Genomic DNA, 16,596 nt, shown 5'->3' with positions numbered 1-16,596 from the left:
TATTGTTATTGTTGTTATTATTAAGGGGGCAAGATACTTAGCAGTATTTTGTCAGCCACTACATTCTGAGTTCAAATTCTGCCAAGATCGACTTTGCCTTTCATCCTTTCAGGATCCACAAATTAAGTACCAGTGAAACACTGGGGTCAATGTAATTGACTATTCTCCTCCCACTGAATTTCAAGCCTTGTGCCTTTAGTAGAAAGAATTATTATTATTATTATTATTATTATTATTATTATAGAATGAGAGAGCAATGCATGCAATCATAGTGACACTGGGTTACAAATATATGAATCCCAATATACCCAACATGACTACCCATCTATTAAGGGTACACCAAGCATATGCATCACAACCATATGTGCACAACATGGTGATCTCATATCAAAATAAACAGTGCATAGCCTTGCAGGTGAGGCCCAGTTAGAATTTTCTTCAGGTTGAGTTGCCTGTCCTGAATAAGGGTTGTCTAAGGACGATAAATGAAACACCATGTTTCCACAGGTGAATTATTCAAACCCCAGAGAATTCCTCTCAACACATGACTATGATGCTCCTCCACTACTCCTGTTGATGATCAAGGGTGCACATATCATCAACCATTAAGGGTTATACTCAACTGGTTTTCTTCTAGCAACTGGCAAACAAATCTGCGGTATTCATCATTATCATCATCGTTTAACGTCCATTCTCCATGCTAGCATGGGTTGGACGGTTCGACCGGGGATCTGGGAAGCCAGAAGGCTGCACCAGGCTCCAGTCTTATCTGGCAGTGTTTCTACAGCTGGATGCCCTTCCTAACGCCAACCACTCCGTGAGTGTAGTGGGTGCTTTTTACGTGCCACCTGCACAGGTGCCAGGCGAGGCTGGCAACGGCCACGGTCGGATTGGTGTATTTTATGTGCCACCGGCACGGAAGCAAGACGAGGCGGTGCTGGCATCGGCCACGAGTCGGATAGTGCTTTTTACATACCACCAGACCAGGGATCCTGGCTGGTTCAAATCGATTTCGATTTCGCTTGCCCCAACATGTCTTCGCAAGCAAGGGAGTTGGCATGGGTGCCTGTCGTACGGTCAGATTGGTGTATTTTACGTGCCACCGGCACGGTAGCCAGTGGAGGCGGCGCTGGCATCGGCCACGAGTCGGATAGTGCTTTTTACGTACCACCAGACCAGGGATCCTGGCTGGTTCAATTCGATTTCGATTTCCCCAACATGTCTTTGCAAGCAAAGGGGGTTGGCATGAGTGCCTGTCGTCAGATGAGGTTCTATATCGACTTCGCTTGCCTCAACAGGTCTTTGTGTCCAAGGGAGGAAAGGCATTCATAAGTGGGCTGGGCTCACTTGTCCTGCCTGGTCTTCTCACGTACAGAATATTTCCAAAGGTCTCGGTCGCTGGTCATTTCCTCAGTGAGGCCTAAAGTTCGAAGGTCGTGCTTCACCACCTTGCCCCAGGTTTTCCTGGGTCTACCTCTTCCACGGGTTCCCTCAACTGCTAAGGATTGGCACTTTCTCACACACCTATCTTCATCCATTCTCGCCACATGACCATACCAGCGCAATCGTCTCTCTTGCACACCAAAACTGATGCCTCTTAGGTACAACATTTCTCTCAAGGTGCTAACGCTCTGTCGAGTATGTACACTGACATTACACATCCATCGGAGCATACTGGCTTCATTCCTCACGAGCTTACGCATGTCCTCGGCAGTCACGGCCCATGTTTCACTGCCATGTAGCATGGCTGTTCGTACACACGCATCATACAGTCTGCCTTTTACTCTGAGCGAGAGGCTTTTAGTCACCAGCAGAGGTAAGAGCTCCCTAAACTTTGCCCAGGCTATTCTTATTCTAGCAGTTACACTTTCAGCGCACCCACCCCCATTACTGACTTGGTCACCTAGATAACAGAAGCTATCAACTACTTCTAGTTTTTCCCCTTGGAAAGTGACAGAAGTTATTTTCTGCAGATTTTCGGATGTTAATGCTCCTGAGCATCTGCCACATACAAAAACTATCTTCCCAGTTAGCCTACCTTTGACATTGCTGCACCTCTTATGTGTCCATAGCTTACACTGGGTACATCTTATAGAGTTTCTACCTACACCTTTTCTACAGATCGAGCAGGGCCATCTTCCTGAAGACATTTGTGGATTGTCTACCTTCCTACTTATTAGTACTTTGGTTTTAGCTAGGTTGACTCTAAGGCCCCTCGATTCTAAACCCTCCTTCCACACCTGGAACTTCTCCTCCAGCTCTGATAGTGACTCAGCAATAAGAGCAAGGTTGTCAGCGTAGAGGAGCTCCCAGGGACAACCTGTCTTGAATTCCTCCGTAATTGCCTGGAGGACTATGATAAATAGGAGGGGGCTGAGTACTGAACCCTGGTGGACCCCAACCTCTACTTTGAATTCTTCTGTGTACATGTTGCCAACCCTAACCTTACTTACGGCATCTCTGTACATGGCTTGCACAGTCCTCACCAGCCATTCATCTATCCCTAGTTTCCTCATTGACCACCAGATAATGGATCGGGGGACCCTATCAAAAGCTTTCTCCATGTCAACAAAAGCCAGGTACAGGGGCTTATCTTTGGCTAGGTATTTCTCCTGCAGCTGCCTTACCAGGAATATAGCATCAGTGGTACTTTTCCCTGACGAACCCAAACTGCATCTCATCTAAACTAACTCTCTCTCTAATTAGTTGGGCTATGACCCTCTCCGTAACCTTCATTACTTGATCCAACAGCTTGATACCTCTGTAATTATTTGTATCTAGGGCATCACCTTTACCTTTGTAGCAGTTGACTAGTATGCTGCTACACCAGTCATTGACGAACCCAAACTGCATCTCATCTAAACTAACTCTCTCTCTAATTAGTTGGGCTATGACCCTCTCCGTAACCTTCATTACTTGATCCAACAGCTTGATACCTCTGTAATTATTTGTATCTAGGGCATCACCTTTACCTTTGTAGCAGTTGACTAGTATGCTGCTACACCAGTCATTGGGTATGACTCCTTCGTGTATCACCTGGTTGACTATACGGGTGACTAGGTTATAGCCGACACTGCCAGATATTTTGAGCATCTCTGCAGTAATTCCTGATGGGCCTGGGGCTTTCCCTGTCTTCATGCTTCTAATTGCCTTAGCTACCACGGAACTATCAACTCGGATAGCTGGTCCCTCTGTTGGGTCAACATTCAGCAGACTCTCTTTATCCCATTCATTTTCTTTATTCAGCAACCTTTCATAGTGGCATCTTCAAACCTCTCTCTTTGCATCCTCATTTAGCGCAAGTGAACCATCATCCATGCGAACACACTTCTCTCCTACCACATCACGATTCTCTCTCACACACTGTCTTGCAACACGAAATACCTCAAGTCTTTCATCCTCACGGCTCAGAACATTGGCAAATTTTTTCTTATCCGCTTCCCCTCTGGCTAAATAAACCTGTCTCCTAGCTTCCCTTCTGGCTGTCTGATACAACATAATATTCACAAGGTTCCTTACATGAGTTTTGATTGGAAGAGAAGTTTGAGGCACTTCAAATATGCAGCAGTAACCTTGTCTTTCATTTTTCTATGCAAGATGTTGTCTAGTTGCAGGCTCTCAAGGTACATGTACCCATCATCATCTGGGTCACCTATTTGCTCTGTTTGGCAAATATATACCGCTGCAATCTGCTCTTTTTCCCTCATTTCAAAGTGAGTGCTGCACACTTTGAGATCCCAAATTCCATTCCTATATCCTTGCTGCACATTTGTAGTCTCAACCAGCCTTTCTATTTCAGTCTGTTTTTGTGAACAATTTTAAATCATCCATAAAAAGAAGCTGCTTGAGATAAGGTCCATTCGTTGTCAGCTTGTAGTTTGTGTTGACTTTGTGGAGAACAACTTTGGATGTGGGATCAAGGCTATAAAAAATAGCAAAAGTGGACAAGAATCTCCCAGGAAGATACCTCTTTTGATTGTTACCTCAGTTATAGAAAAGATGTGTTTTCCAACTAGGCATGCTGTTCTTGATTAGTGTACTGAAATTCTCCACTTATACACACATGTCCACTGTTTCCAGAATCCACAAATGCAGTAACATGTCATGAGCCATTTCTCATACGATGTAGAGGACAACTGGAGAGTTCTACAGGACAACCTGTTGAGGGCCACTGACCAGATCTGTGGATGGTGCAAAGTCCCCTCTCTACCCAAAATAACATGGTGGTGGAACAATGTTGTTGACTCGGCTATTAGAAAAAAGAAACAGACTTGGAAAGACTGGAAGAATAGTGGTAGCAGGGAACTGTATCAGACTGCCAGAAGAGAAGCTAGGAGGCAGGTTTATTTAGCCAGAAGGGAAGCAGATAAGAAAAACTTTGCCAATGTTCTGTGCCGTGAGGACCAGAGACTTAAGGTATTTCGTGTTGCAAGACAGTGTGTGAGAGAGAATCGTAATGTTGTGGGAGAGAAATGTGTTCACATGGATGATGGTTCACTTGCACTAAACGAGTCTGCAAAGAGAGAGGTTTGGAGACGCCATTATGAAAGATTGCTGGATAAAGAAAATGAGTGGGAGAAAGAGAATCTGCCGAATGTCAACCCAACAGAGGGACCAGCTATCTGAGTTGACAATACCTTGGTAGATAAAGCAATTAAGAGTATGAAGACAGGGAAAGCCCCCAGCCCATCAGGAATCACTGTAGAGATGCTCAAAATATCTGGCAGCGTCGGCTATAGCCTAGTCACCCATATAATTAACCAGGTGATACACAAAGGAGTGATACCCAATGACTGGTGTAGCAGCACCATAGTCAACTGCTACAAAGGTAAAGGTGATGCTTTAGATACACATAATTACAGAGGTGTCAAGTTGTTGGATCAGGTAATGAAGGTCACGATGAGAGTCATAGCCCAACTGATTAGGGAGAGAGTCAGTTTAGATGAGATGCAGTTTGGGTTTGTACCATGGAAAACACCACTGATGCTATATTTCTGGTAAGACAGCTGCAGGAGAAATACCTAGCCAAAGATAAACCTCTGTACCTGGCTTTTGCTGACATGGAGAAAGCCTTTAACAGGGTCCTCCGACTCTTATCTGGTAGTCAATGAGGAAACTAGGGATAGATGAATGGTTAGTGAGAGCTGTGCAAGCCATGTACAGGGACACTGTAAGTAAGGTGAGGGTATAGGTAAGGTTCAGTCCTTAGCCCCCTCCTATTTATCATAGTTCTCCAGGCAATAACGGAGGAATTCAAGACAGGATGCCCCTGGGAACTCCTCTACGCTGATGACTTTGTTCTAATTGCTGAGTCACTATCAGAACTAGAGAAGTTTCAGGTGTGGAAACAAGGATTAGAATCAAAGGGCCTTAGAGTCAACCTAGCTAAAACCAAAGTCCTAATAAGTAGGAAGGCAGGCAAACCACAAACCCCTTCAGGTAGATGGCCCTGCTCGATCTGTAGAAAAGGCATAGGTAGAAACTCTATAAGATGTACCCAGTGTAAGCTATGGACACATAAGAGGGGCAGCAATATCAAAGGAAGATAGTTTTTATATGTGGCAGATGCTCAGGAGCAATAAACACTGAAAATGTGCAGAGAACAACTTCCGCCACATTCCAGGGAGAAAAGCTTGGAGTTGATAGCTTCCATTACCTAGGTTACGAAGACAGTAGAGGGGGAGGGTACACTGAAAGAGCAGCTGCTAGAATAAGAATAGCCTGGGCAGAGTTCAGAGAGCTCTTACCTCGGCTGGTGACAAAGGGCCTCTCACTTAGAGTTAAAAGGTAGACTGTATGACGCATATGTATGAACAGCCATGCTACATGGTAGTGAAACACGGGCCGTGACTGCTGAGGACATGCATAAGTTCACAATGAATCAAGCCAGTATGATCTGATGGATGTGCAATGTCTGTGTGCATACTCGACAGAGTGTAAGTTTCTTGATAGAAATGTTGGACCTATGAAGCATCAGATGTGGTGTGCAAGAAAGATGACTGCGCTGGTATGGTCATGTGGCAAGAATGGATGAGGATAGCTGTGTGAAAAAGTGCCACGCCCTAGCGGTTGAGGGAACCTGTGGAAAAGGTAGACCCAGGAAGACCTGGGATGAAGTGGTGAAGCATGACCTTCAAACATTAGGCCTCACTGAGGCAATGACTAGTGACCGAGACTGTTGGAAATATGCTGTGCTTGAGAAGACCCGGCAAGCCAAATAAGACCATAATCTCGTGGCCTATGCCAGGGGTGTAACCAGCCCACTTATGCGTACCTCTCCTTCATTGGACACTAAACTCTACTTGTGAAGACCTGTTGAGGCAAGTGAAATCGAAATCAAATTCGATGACTGGTATTCATGCTAGTGGAGTGGTAAGAGCACCACCCGAGCATGATCGTTGCCAGAGCAGCTAACTGGCTTCCGTACTGGTGGCACGAAAAAAGCACCATTTGAGCGTGATCGTTACCAGCGTCACCTTACTGGCACGGGAAAAAACATTTGAGCGAGGTCGTTGCCAGTGCCACTAGACTGGCTCCTGTGGAGGTGACACGTAAAAAACACCATTTGAGTGTGGCTGTTTCCAGTACCACCTGACTGGCCCTCATGCCAGTGGCACGTAAAAGCACCCACTACACTCTTGGAGTGGTTGGTATTAGGAAGGGCATCCAGCTGTAAAAATTCTGTCAGATCAAGATTGGAGCCTTGTGCAGCCATCTGGTTTGCCAGCCCTCAGTCAAATTGTCCAACCAATGCTAGCATGGAAAGCGGACGTTAAACAACAATTATGATGATGATGATGTCCAGGCCATATGCAAGATTTTTTTTCGGTACCATTGTAGTTCTTCATTACAGCCCTGTCTATCACAAGGTGGTTCTTGATGCCCTTAGTTCTTTTCCAGTTTTCCTTTTGTTGTGTTTGCCTTAATAGCTAATGCACTCAGCGGTTCAATTTCCACTCATTTTTGTGTGTGTGTGTGTATCTTCCAAAAATTTTCATTGCTCTTACAACCTTATCAATGGATATCGACTCTGTCCGTTATCAGAGCTGTGTTACTTTTGTCTGCTTGAGATTCTGTTACATGTGTGTGTGTGTGCATCTGCCCCAGCATGCATGTGTGCTTATGTATGTATGTGTATGTATGTATTCTGCATATTCATGTGTTTGTCTCTGTGTGTGTGCTTGTGTATGTGTATTTGTGTGTGTACCTCTGCTTCCTTGCATGTGCATGTTTGAGTGTGTCTGTGTATGAGTTTGTGTGATTATGTACATGCATCTGTTATGTATGGATGTGTGTATGCATGTGTGGAGTGTATGTATAAATATGATCTTGTGTTTCCGTCTCATTTTGTGTGTGTCTGTCTGTCTGTCCATATTACCTATGTATCTATCTATCTACCTACCTATGTATCTATCTGTTTACCTACATATTTATTTATCTACCCATCTAATTACCTACAAAAGGAGACGGAAACATATGACCATAAATGCACACACACACTCCACATATATGTACACAGAGATACATATGAAGACACATCCATACATAACAGATACATACATATTCACACAAACTCATATACATAGATGCACTCAAACATTCACACACAAAAAAGCAGAGGTGGAGGCACTCACAAACACACACATGAATATGCAGCACACATACATACATACATATGCATGCTGATGTGCACACACACGCATGCAACAGAATCTCAAACAGACAAAAGGAATGTAACTCCAATATCAGATAAAGTCAAAATCCATTGACAAGTTTGCAAAAGCAATGAAAATTTTTGGAAGACACAAAAAAAAAATACTAAATGAGTGGAAATTGAACCAGTGAGTTTGTTAGATATTAAGACAGTATGACTCTCAGCACACACAACAAAAATTTGTTTCAACACACAGATTCAAACCAGATACAAAATGAAAATAGTATCCTTTATGTTCTACTAGAAGTAGATTGTTTTCTACAAGTAACATATGTATTTTTCTTGTGAAGATGCTTGTTAATACTTTCCATAAGAGATTAAGATTAGCAATAGGTTGGTAATTGCCAGCCTCATGGCCCTTTTATTGATCTCCCATTAACAATGTTGTCTTTCACTCTACTTTCCATTCTGGAACTGCACCATCCTGTAGGCAATTGTTTAATTGCAAGCCAATTCATTTGTGTGTTAACCTAAACCACTTTAGTTTGGCTGTTTTGATACCTGTGCAGATAGATCGGTTATGCATACATGTTCCTGCCTTGGATCCTCAAGGTACTGGAGTTTGGATCTCATGGAATGAATTTACTCGGCACTGTAGTCATGGGAAACCTTGTGCCTCCACATGTTATTCCAAAATTAGCAGGTTTCTTCTGCTTCAGGAGGTATATTATCTTCTGTGTCTCCACCCAGGCTCTTAAAAGATAACATCAGGTTATTTATGAATAGTCTGCTTTTTATGGAATTCTGATATGCAATCAGTGTGGTATTGCATCTTCAATGCTTTTGCTTGATGATGATGATGATGGCGATGACGACGACTATTATTATTATTGTTATTATTATTATTATTGAATGAGAGAGCAGTGCATGCCATCAAAGTGACACTGGGGTAAAATATACGAAGCCCAATATACCCATCATGACTACCCGTCTGATAAAGGTACACCAGGCACATGCATCACAACCATATGTGCGCGACATGATGATCTCATATCAAGATAAACAAGCACATGACCTTGCAGGTGGGGCCCAGTTAGAATTTTCTTCAGGTTGAGTAGCCCATCCCGCTCAAAAGGTCCCTGAATAAGGGTTGTTTAAGGATGTTGAAAGAACCACCCATGTTTCCAGAGGTGAATTATTCAAACCCCAAAGAATCCCTCTCAACACATGGCTATGATGCTCCCCCACTACTTCTGCTCGTGATCAGAGATGCACATATCGTCAGCCACTAAGGGACATGCTCAACTGGTTAAGGTCAAACAACTGACAAGCAAATCTGTGGTATTGAGCAGAATATTTGCTGTAGCCCATCTTTTATACCAAGACAAAACAATGTACATGATAACACTTCCAATCAGTTAAGATCAGAAGCCATGAGAGCCACTGCTTGGTACTGCATCAGGGCATTATTATTATTATTATTATTATTATTATTGTTATTGTTATTATTATTATTATTATTATTATTATTGAGTGAGAGAGCAGTTCATGCCATCGAAGTGACACTGGGGTAAAATATACGAAGCCCAATATACCCATCATGACTACCCGTCTGATAAAGGTACACCAGGCACATGCATCACAACCATATGTGCGCGACATGATGATCTCATATCAAGATAAACAAGCACATGACCTTGCAGGTGGGGCCCAGTTAGAATTTTCTTCAGGTTGAGTAGCCCATCCCGCTCAAAAGGTCCCTGAATAAGGGTTGTTTAAGGATGTTGAAAGAACCACCCATGTTTCCAGAGGTGAATTATTCAAACCCCAAAGAATCCCTCTCAACACATGGCTATGATGCTCCCCCACTACTTCTGCTCGTGATCAGAGATGCACATATCGTCAGCCACTAAGGGACATGCTCAACTGGTTAAGGTCAAACAACTGACAAGCAAATCTGTGGTATTGAGCAGAATATTTGCTGTAGCCCATCTTTTATACCAAGACAAAACAATGTACATGATAACACTTCCAATCAGTTAAGATCAGAAGCCATGAGAGCCACTGCTTGGTACTGCATCAGGGCATTATTATTATTATTATTATTATTATTGTTATTGTTATTATTATTATTATTATTATTATTATTATTATTGAGTGAGAGAGCAGTTCATGCCATCGAAGTGACACTGGGGTAAAATATACGAAGCCCAATATACCCATCATGACTACCCGTCTGATAAAGGTACACCAGGCACATGCATCACAACCATATGTGCGCGACATGATGATCTCATATCAAGATAAACAAGCACATGACCTTGCAGGTGGGGCCCAGTTAGAATTTTCTTCAGGTTGAGTAGCCCATCCCGCTCAAAAGGTCCCTGAATAAGGGTTGTTTAAGGATGTTGAAAGAACCACCCATGTTTCCAGAGGTGAATTATTCAAACCCCAAAGAATCCCTCTCAACACATGGCTATGATGCTCCCCCACTACTTCTGCTCGTGATCAGAGATGCACATATCGTCAGCCACTAAGGGACATGCTCAACTGGTTATGGTCAAACAACTGACAAGCAAATCTGTGGTATTGAGCAGAATATTTGCTGTAGCCCATCTTTTATACCAGGACAAAACAATGTACATGATAACACTTCTAATCAGTTAAGATCAGAAGCCATGAGAGCCACTGCCTGGTTCTGCATCAGGGCATTTATTATTATTATTATTATTATTATTATTATTATTACTATTACTACTACTACTACTACTACTACTACTACTACTACTACTACTACTATTATTATTATTATTATTATTATTATTATCAATAATAATAATAATAATAATAATAATTTCTTTATTCAACTCTTTATATATTTAGTTACCTTGGTGGATGGCAGAAGCAGTAGAGTACTAAACAAAATACCTAACAGTTGAATTTGCCTTTCATCACTCCAGTATTGATAAAATATGTATTGAGTACTTGTATTAGTTTAATTGACTATATTCCTCTCTCAAATCCCACAAAGTTCATTTAACTTTACATCCTTCTTATGTTCATAAATTAAGTATCAGCTAAGTATTCATAGCTATTTAATCACATATCCCTCCCTCAAATTTGGGGCATTGTGTATAAGTTTACTACCCCACCATTTGAGCAAATTGATGAGAAAAATGTTATTTTGTTTGTAGGTTGCACTTGATAACAAGAATGTTTGTTTGGATAGGTGGTAGTGAGAAGGGGAGTATAAGCATGATGTAATTCGCAATGATTATTAATTATAACTTTTCACTTAGTAATTATAGCTTATTTATATAATTCAGGTGGATGATCAGAAAGAAGACTTCAGTGATCTACCCCCCAATCAGAGGAGGAAGAAACTACAGCAGAAGATTGATCTTATAAACAAAGAAATTGGTAAAGAAACAGCTGAAAGGTATTTCAAAATGATTTCAAAATTCCATGTACTTTTCCTCTTAACACAGTTCAAATTTTTTTTATTTCAAATTACTTGAAAATCAATATCTATATAAATTCAAATTACGATGAATGTAAACAAACAAATGAAGTTTTCTTTAGAAGCATTGAGATGTCTTAGAAAGTTAAAGAAGTGATTTTAAATTCTCAAATGCTAATTATATAGCCCAAACAGGCTATTTTGCAGAAAAAAAGTGTTGGCGGCCGGCTATCAGTTGTTGAAAGCTGAAATATTGATGAAAAGAAATATCTTAATATTTAATTTTGCTATGAAAAGTGTTCAAAGTATTGAGATGGATAATTATTTTTTAAACTACAATAAAAGATAAATTAGAAAAATGTTTTTAAAATTATATTGAAAATATTCATGAAATATTATGAAGTAACAATTAAGCATGCATTGCCAAAGCTTCAATAAGGTATGGTCATTCATTTCTTTCCTTATCAAATATGTACTGCCACCAAGCTAATACAAGGTGGGCTGAAAAGTTCATAGGCTGACTATGAAGGAGTGATGCTAGAGTTGTGAAATCTTGCATGCATTAATTTCAGTTCTTCTTATTAATAACTGCTTTACTTTTTTCCAGGTAAACTGACATCTGACTGTTCAAAGAAGACTTCAAAAGTAACTAGTAGTGACTTCTCATGAAAATAAACTAAATTTTGCATCATGGTGTTATCAAGTATCTGCAGTTAAAAGGTTTAGCCCCTAAGGACATTCTTGCTGACATGCTTGCTACATTACGCAACAGTTGACTTAGGAGGGGAAGGGAGAGTCTTGGAGATGACCCAAGGTTTAGATGTCCTGCAACTGCTGCCACTGAGAAAAACATTAAGCATCTTCACCACATGGCAATGGATGACAGGTGACTGACTATAAATCAAATAGCCAATGCTATTAGCATATCCCATGAGAGAGTTGAGAATATTCTGCACAATGAACTTGACATGATGAAGATTTCTGCTTGATGAGTGCTACTTCTTCTGACACCTGGTCAAAAGTACACCAAGCTGATCACATCATGGGAAAAGGTGACATTGTTTAAGGCTGGTTTCCTTGAACATTTCCTAACCCAGGGTGAGTTTTGGGTTCATCACTTTGAGCCAGAGACAATCCATGCAGTGGAAACACCCCTCCTCACACACTACAAAGGAGGCCAAGGTCATTTCATCTGCAGAGAAGGTGATGGCCTCAGCTTTTAGGGATGCAAAAGCACTGTGATTATGGACCATCTTCAAACGGTCTACAATATTAATTGAGAGTACTGTGCCAACTTGCTGAGGTAGTTACAAAAGGCTATCAAGATGCCAGAAAAACTGACAAAAAGGATCTTGTTTCATAAGGACAATGCACACAAATCCTTTGTTTCAATGGCTGCTGTGCGTGACTGCCCCAGCTGATTATCCTCTGTTCCCCAACGTGAAAAAGCACCTGCCAGTATCGCAATGATTAATGACATCATATCTGCTGTTGATGACTTTTTGAGCAACAGGATAAAAGCTTCTTCATCAATGGGATCCAAACACTGCATCACCAATGGAAGAAGTGTGTGGACCACAAAGGGGTGCTATGATGAAAATCAAATTGCATTTAGTCATATTCAATGAGAGTATCTTGTTCAGCCGATCCCCCTAGGGTGTAAATGAAAATCAAAACTTCTCTCTTTCTTTAATCTCTTCCCTTTGTGTATCTATGGCATGTTTTTGCTGTTTATGTTATGTATATAAATTCTTTATTATAGAAGTAATAAAAGTAAAACCAAAAAAACAAAAAACACCTTGTTCTTTTCTACCAAGACAAAGAAATACTGAAAGAGATAGAGCTAGTGAGAGATATTGTGATTCTACAAGCCTCTGGATTTGAGAGATAATTTTCAAGAAATTTTAAATAAGATAGGTTCTCACATGTGTATCTTCTTCAAGCAGCTGCAATGAAGATGCATTTCAAAATGTTGTGCTAGGAATCAGCTCCCTAGCTTTGGTAGAGCCTTAATTTCATGTGTGTCTCTGCCATTAACATCAATGTAGTTAGAGCACAGGAGTTTCCAAAATACAATATCTGACAGTGTAGGCATAAGTGGTTGGTGGACACAAGAACAGTGGCCAGCAAAGTAATAGTAGAGATGGGCGGAATGTATCCATAAATCCCCTCTTTAGTCTTGTGTTTACACCATAAGATGTTTCGAACTCTTGTGACAAGCTTGATTTGTACTATCAAGGCAATTTTGAAGGTTTTGGTTTCATAGAGGGCATTGCTCTCTATAAATGCCCTGAAGAAAGCAAGTCTTGTTGGCTTTGAAATACTTGCTTGTCAAATGTTTTGAAACTTATTGGTACTCTAGGCTTCTCCCTTACTGTCAGCAACATAGAACGCAAGGTACTTGAAGTCACTGACATATTTGAGTTGTGAGCAATTTATCATCATCACCCAGTGTTCCATGCTGGCATGCATTAGATGGTTTGACAGGATCTAATGTGTCCAAGGCTGCATCCTGCTCAAATATCTCTTTTTGCATGGTTTCTATAACTGGATGCTCTCCCTAATGCCAACAACTTTGCAGCATGGCCTGGGTGTTTTTTGTGTTACCTGCACTTTTGAGGTCACCATGCAGCTCACAGAACTACAAACCCTGGGCGGTGGGGTTCAGCTTCATGCTAGTGGATGAAATGATTGAACTATGAGAAGTTGGTGGGGCAGTGACGTTCTTATGGATGATCTGCATGGCTACACACATCTACATCTAGTTGGAGAAGGGGGAAGAAAATAAACAGCAGAAGTTGCAAGAGATAAATAATGGTAATGAGATGCCTAGATAGCCTACAAAATACCAGGTGAATTGAAATATTAGTTTGCAAGGTTTAGGGAATGGAAAATGAAGGGAGGGATGGCAGGCCAACTGCCAGAGGAGTGGATGAGTAAGGTATCATGAGCTAGGGAAGATAGAGGGGTGCAGAAGAGGATGGTGGAGATGCAAGTGGTAACGATAAAACATTTGACAGATGGATAGAGCAAGAGAGGGGGATGACAAGGCTGGTAGTCTGCAGGAGAAGTAGCAGGATTAATGCATAAGAGTTGAGGGGTTGAGTCACTGTATTGCAGGTGAAAAGCACAGTACATAGCACTTCCAGAAGTCAGATTTACTGACAAGGCCGGGTCTTTTCAAGAACCTCATTGCCAGAGATACCAGTCCAGTGTCATCTCTTCTCAGGCTCAGGAACCTAAAGACAGCCTTAACCACTTCATACCATGTCTTCCTGAGTTTCCCTTTTCTACAAGTTCCAGTCACATTTAGCAATCAGCACTACTTTATACAGCTGTTCTCTTCCAAATGCAATTGCATGTCCATAGCCACACAGTCTTCTTCCTTGCATACAACTGATTCCTCTAATGCCCAGTTTTTCACTCAGCACCTTTGTACTAATTCTTTCATGGCACATTCACATTGTACATTCAGCAGAGCATGCTCACTTCATTTCTTTCTAATCTTCTCAGAAAATCTACATTCAAGTAAGTATCACTATAGAGTGCTATACAATGGAGACAAGCACAGTTTGAATACGCAAAAACACACTTTTTGCTTCATCATTTTCCATGCCAAAATAAATTTTTCCCAAGTTCTAGATGCAAACTTTCTTATCATGTCAAGATCCCTCAAACATCTTGGGATTTCCATGCATCTACAAAGTTTGTCTTTTTTTTTTTTTTTCGACTGAACAGTAGCCCTCATTCTAGTGCAATGCATTGAAATGCTATAACTTGAACTATGTTTTTGTTTTATTTTGATATGAAAATTGATGTTCTTTTCTAAGTGAAAATTTTATTGTTAATTTTCACTTAGAAAAGAACATGTTTTCTTCAAGATTTATATCACAATAAACAAAATTTCTTGTAAATTCAATATGGTCAAAATCTGGCCACAATATGCCGAAAAACACAGTCAGTATAGAGGGTGGTATACTGACACTACTTACCAAACTGAGTATTTATATATAACAAGAGGTCAAGTGGAACACAAATCCAAGGCTTCAAATATTGAGTTTGAGCCAGAATTTAAAGAAATGGACAAGCTAATTACTATGTAAACATATATTACTACAAAAAAATGCACTAAACTGAGCTCAAACTTAGCATAGAGCCATCGTATTCAGAGTGTTGTTTATTCCCTTTTGCTGTTTTAACATTTGGAGAGTCACTAAGTAAACCAAGCAGATATACTTGTAAATTTTATTTTTCTTTGAAAAATATTGGTCAAATTTCACCAATGAAAATGATATTGTGCAATGAATATAATTATGTGGACTATTAAAGTCAAATGTGATGTTTTTTGGAGGATTTGTTTCTGATTTTAACTACCATTGGTAGTTTGGGTTTTTTACTTTTTTCTCTTTCTCTCCTAATAACAAGTTTGCTGTAAGTTATGTTGTAGGAATTAGTTTTCACATTTTATTTGTTTTTTAGTCTAGGTGTACATGCAATTCTGAGAATAGTACCAGGTGGATGTGAGATATAATGCAACAGCTAAATCTCCCTTAAATCACATGACTTTTTGTTTGAAAATATTTACTTTTTTCTTTCTTTCTTTCTTACCAAAAAGTCTAAGTGTGTACTGCAAATAAATTGGCAAAAATCAGTTCTCAGGGAAGGGGGAATCATAAATTTTCTAAAATTGTTTTTTATAAAAAGCTTACCCCCTTTATTTCCAAGATTGATCTAAAAAAAAAAAGATGAAAAAAATCCTCATCAAAACAAAGAAAATCCAACTTATGTAGGCTCCTGATCCAAAACTCCATCATTTATAGCCATTTTTAATAGTCCATTAAAATGTTATTTCAATGGTGTCATGTCTCCAAACCTCAGGGTTTATTTAGTTCTATAGCAACTACAAATGTGCCAAAACTGAAGTCCCTGTGGCTTGTACTTTTGGATTTAACTAGGTCTGAAAACACTGCAAAATTGACTGCTTGTGACATGTAACAAAATAGGCTTTACACAAATATTTAAAAAAGCTTCCAAAAAGTAAAAAAAGTTCTCTTTCCAAGAATCTGAAAAAAAACCTGTATACTAAAGTCACTATTAATGTAATTGTGTAATTTGAAGATGATAATCACCTCAGTGTCAAAGATATGACATCACAAATATGGCTAATTATTCAGATTGTCATATTTTCTAAAATATCTAAGTTTCACAAATGAGATATCAACACTTTCCTTTTTGGATGCTCTCCAAGAAAAAGTATGGTAGAAATTACATTTAAATATTTTCAAAAATTCATAGTGCTACCTAATTCAAGGCCCATGCAGCATTGCAGTTCTGTCAACTTGAATCGCTGGTCCCTCTCTTGGGTCAGCATGGGATAATCCTTGTTTATCCTGTAATCAGTCTTTGCATTGAGGAACAGACTAACTTTGGCTGCAGAATTCTCCAGGCATGTTAACAAGTCTTGTGATTTTATCCATAGCAT

General features: G+C 40.2%; 1 protein-coding gene across 1 annotated transcript in view; it reads left to right on the top strand.

Moving 5' to 3' along the window:
- LOC115226360 (cdc42-interacting protein 4 homolog) overlaps positions 1-16,596 on the top strand; it is a 179,605-nt gene that overhangs the window by 130,285 nt on the left and 32,724 nt on the right. The window contains exon 10 of the mRNA XM_036500235.1: positions 10,981-11,093. Coding sequence (XP_036356128.1) covers positions 10,981-11,093 — 113 coding nt within the window. The remainder of the gene's footprint in view (positions 1-10,980; positions 11,094-16,596) is intronic.

Source organism: Octopus sinensis, linkage group LG2, assembly GCF_006345805.1.
Source record: "Octopus sinensis linkage group LG2, ASM634580v1, whole genome shotgun sequence".
Taxonomy (NCBI): domain Eukaryota; kingdom Metazoa; phylum Mollusca; class Cephalopoda; order Octopoda; family Octopodidae; genus Octopus; species Octopus sinensis.
Note: the sequence above shows the minus strand (reverse complement) of the source record. Positions and strands in the feature narration are given on the sequence as shown.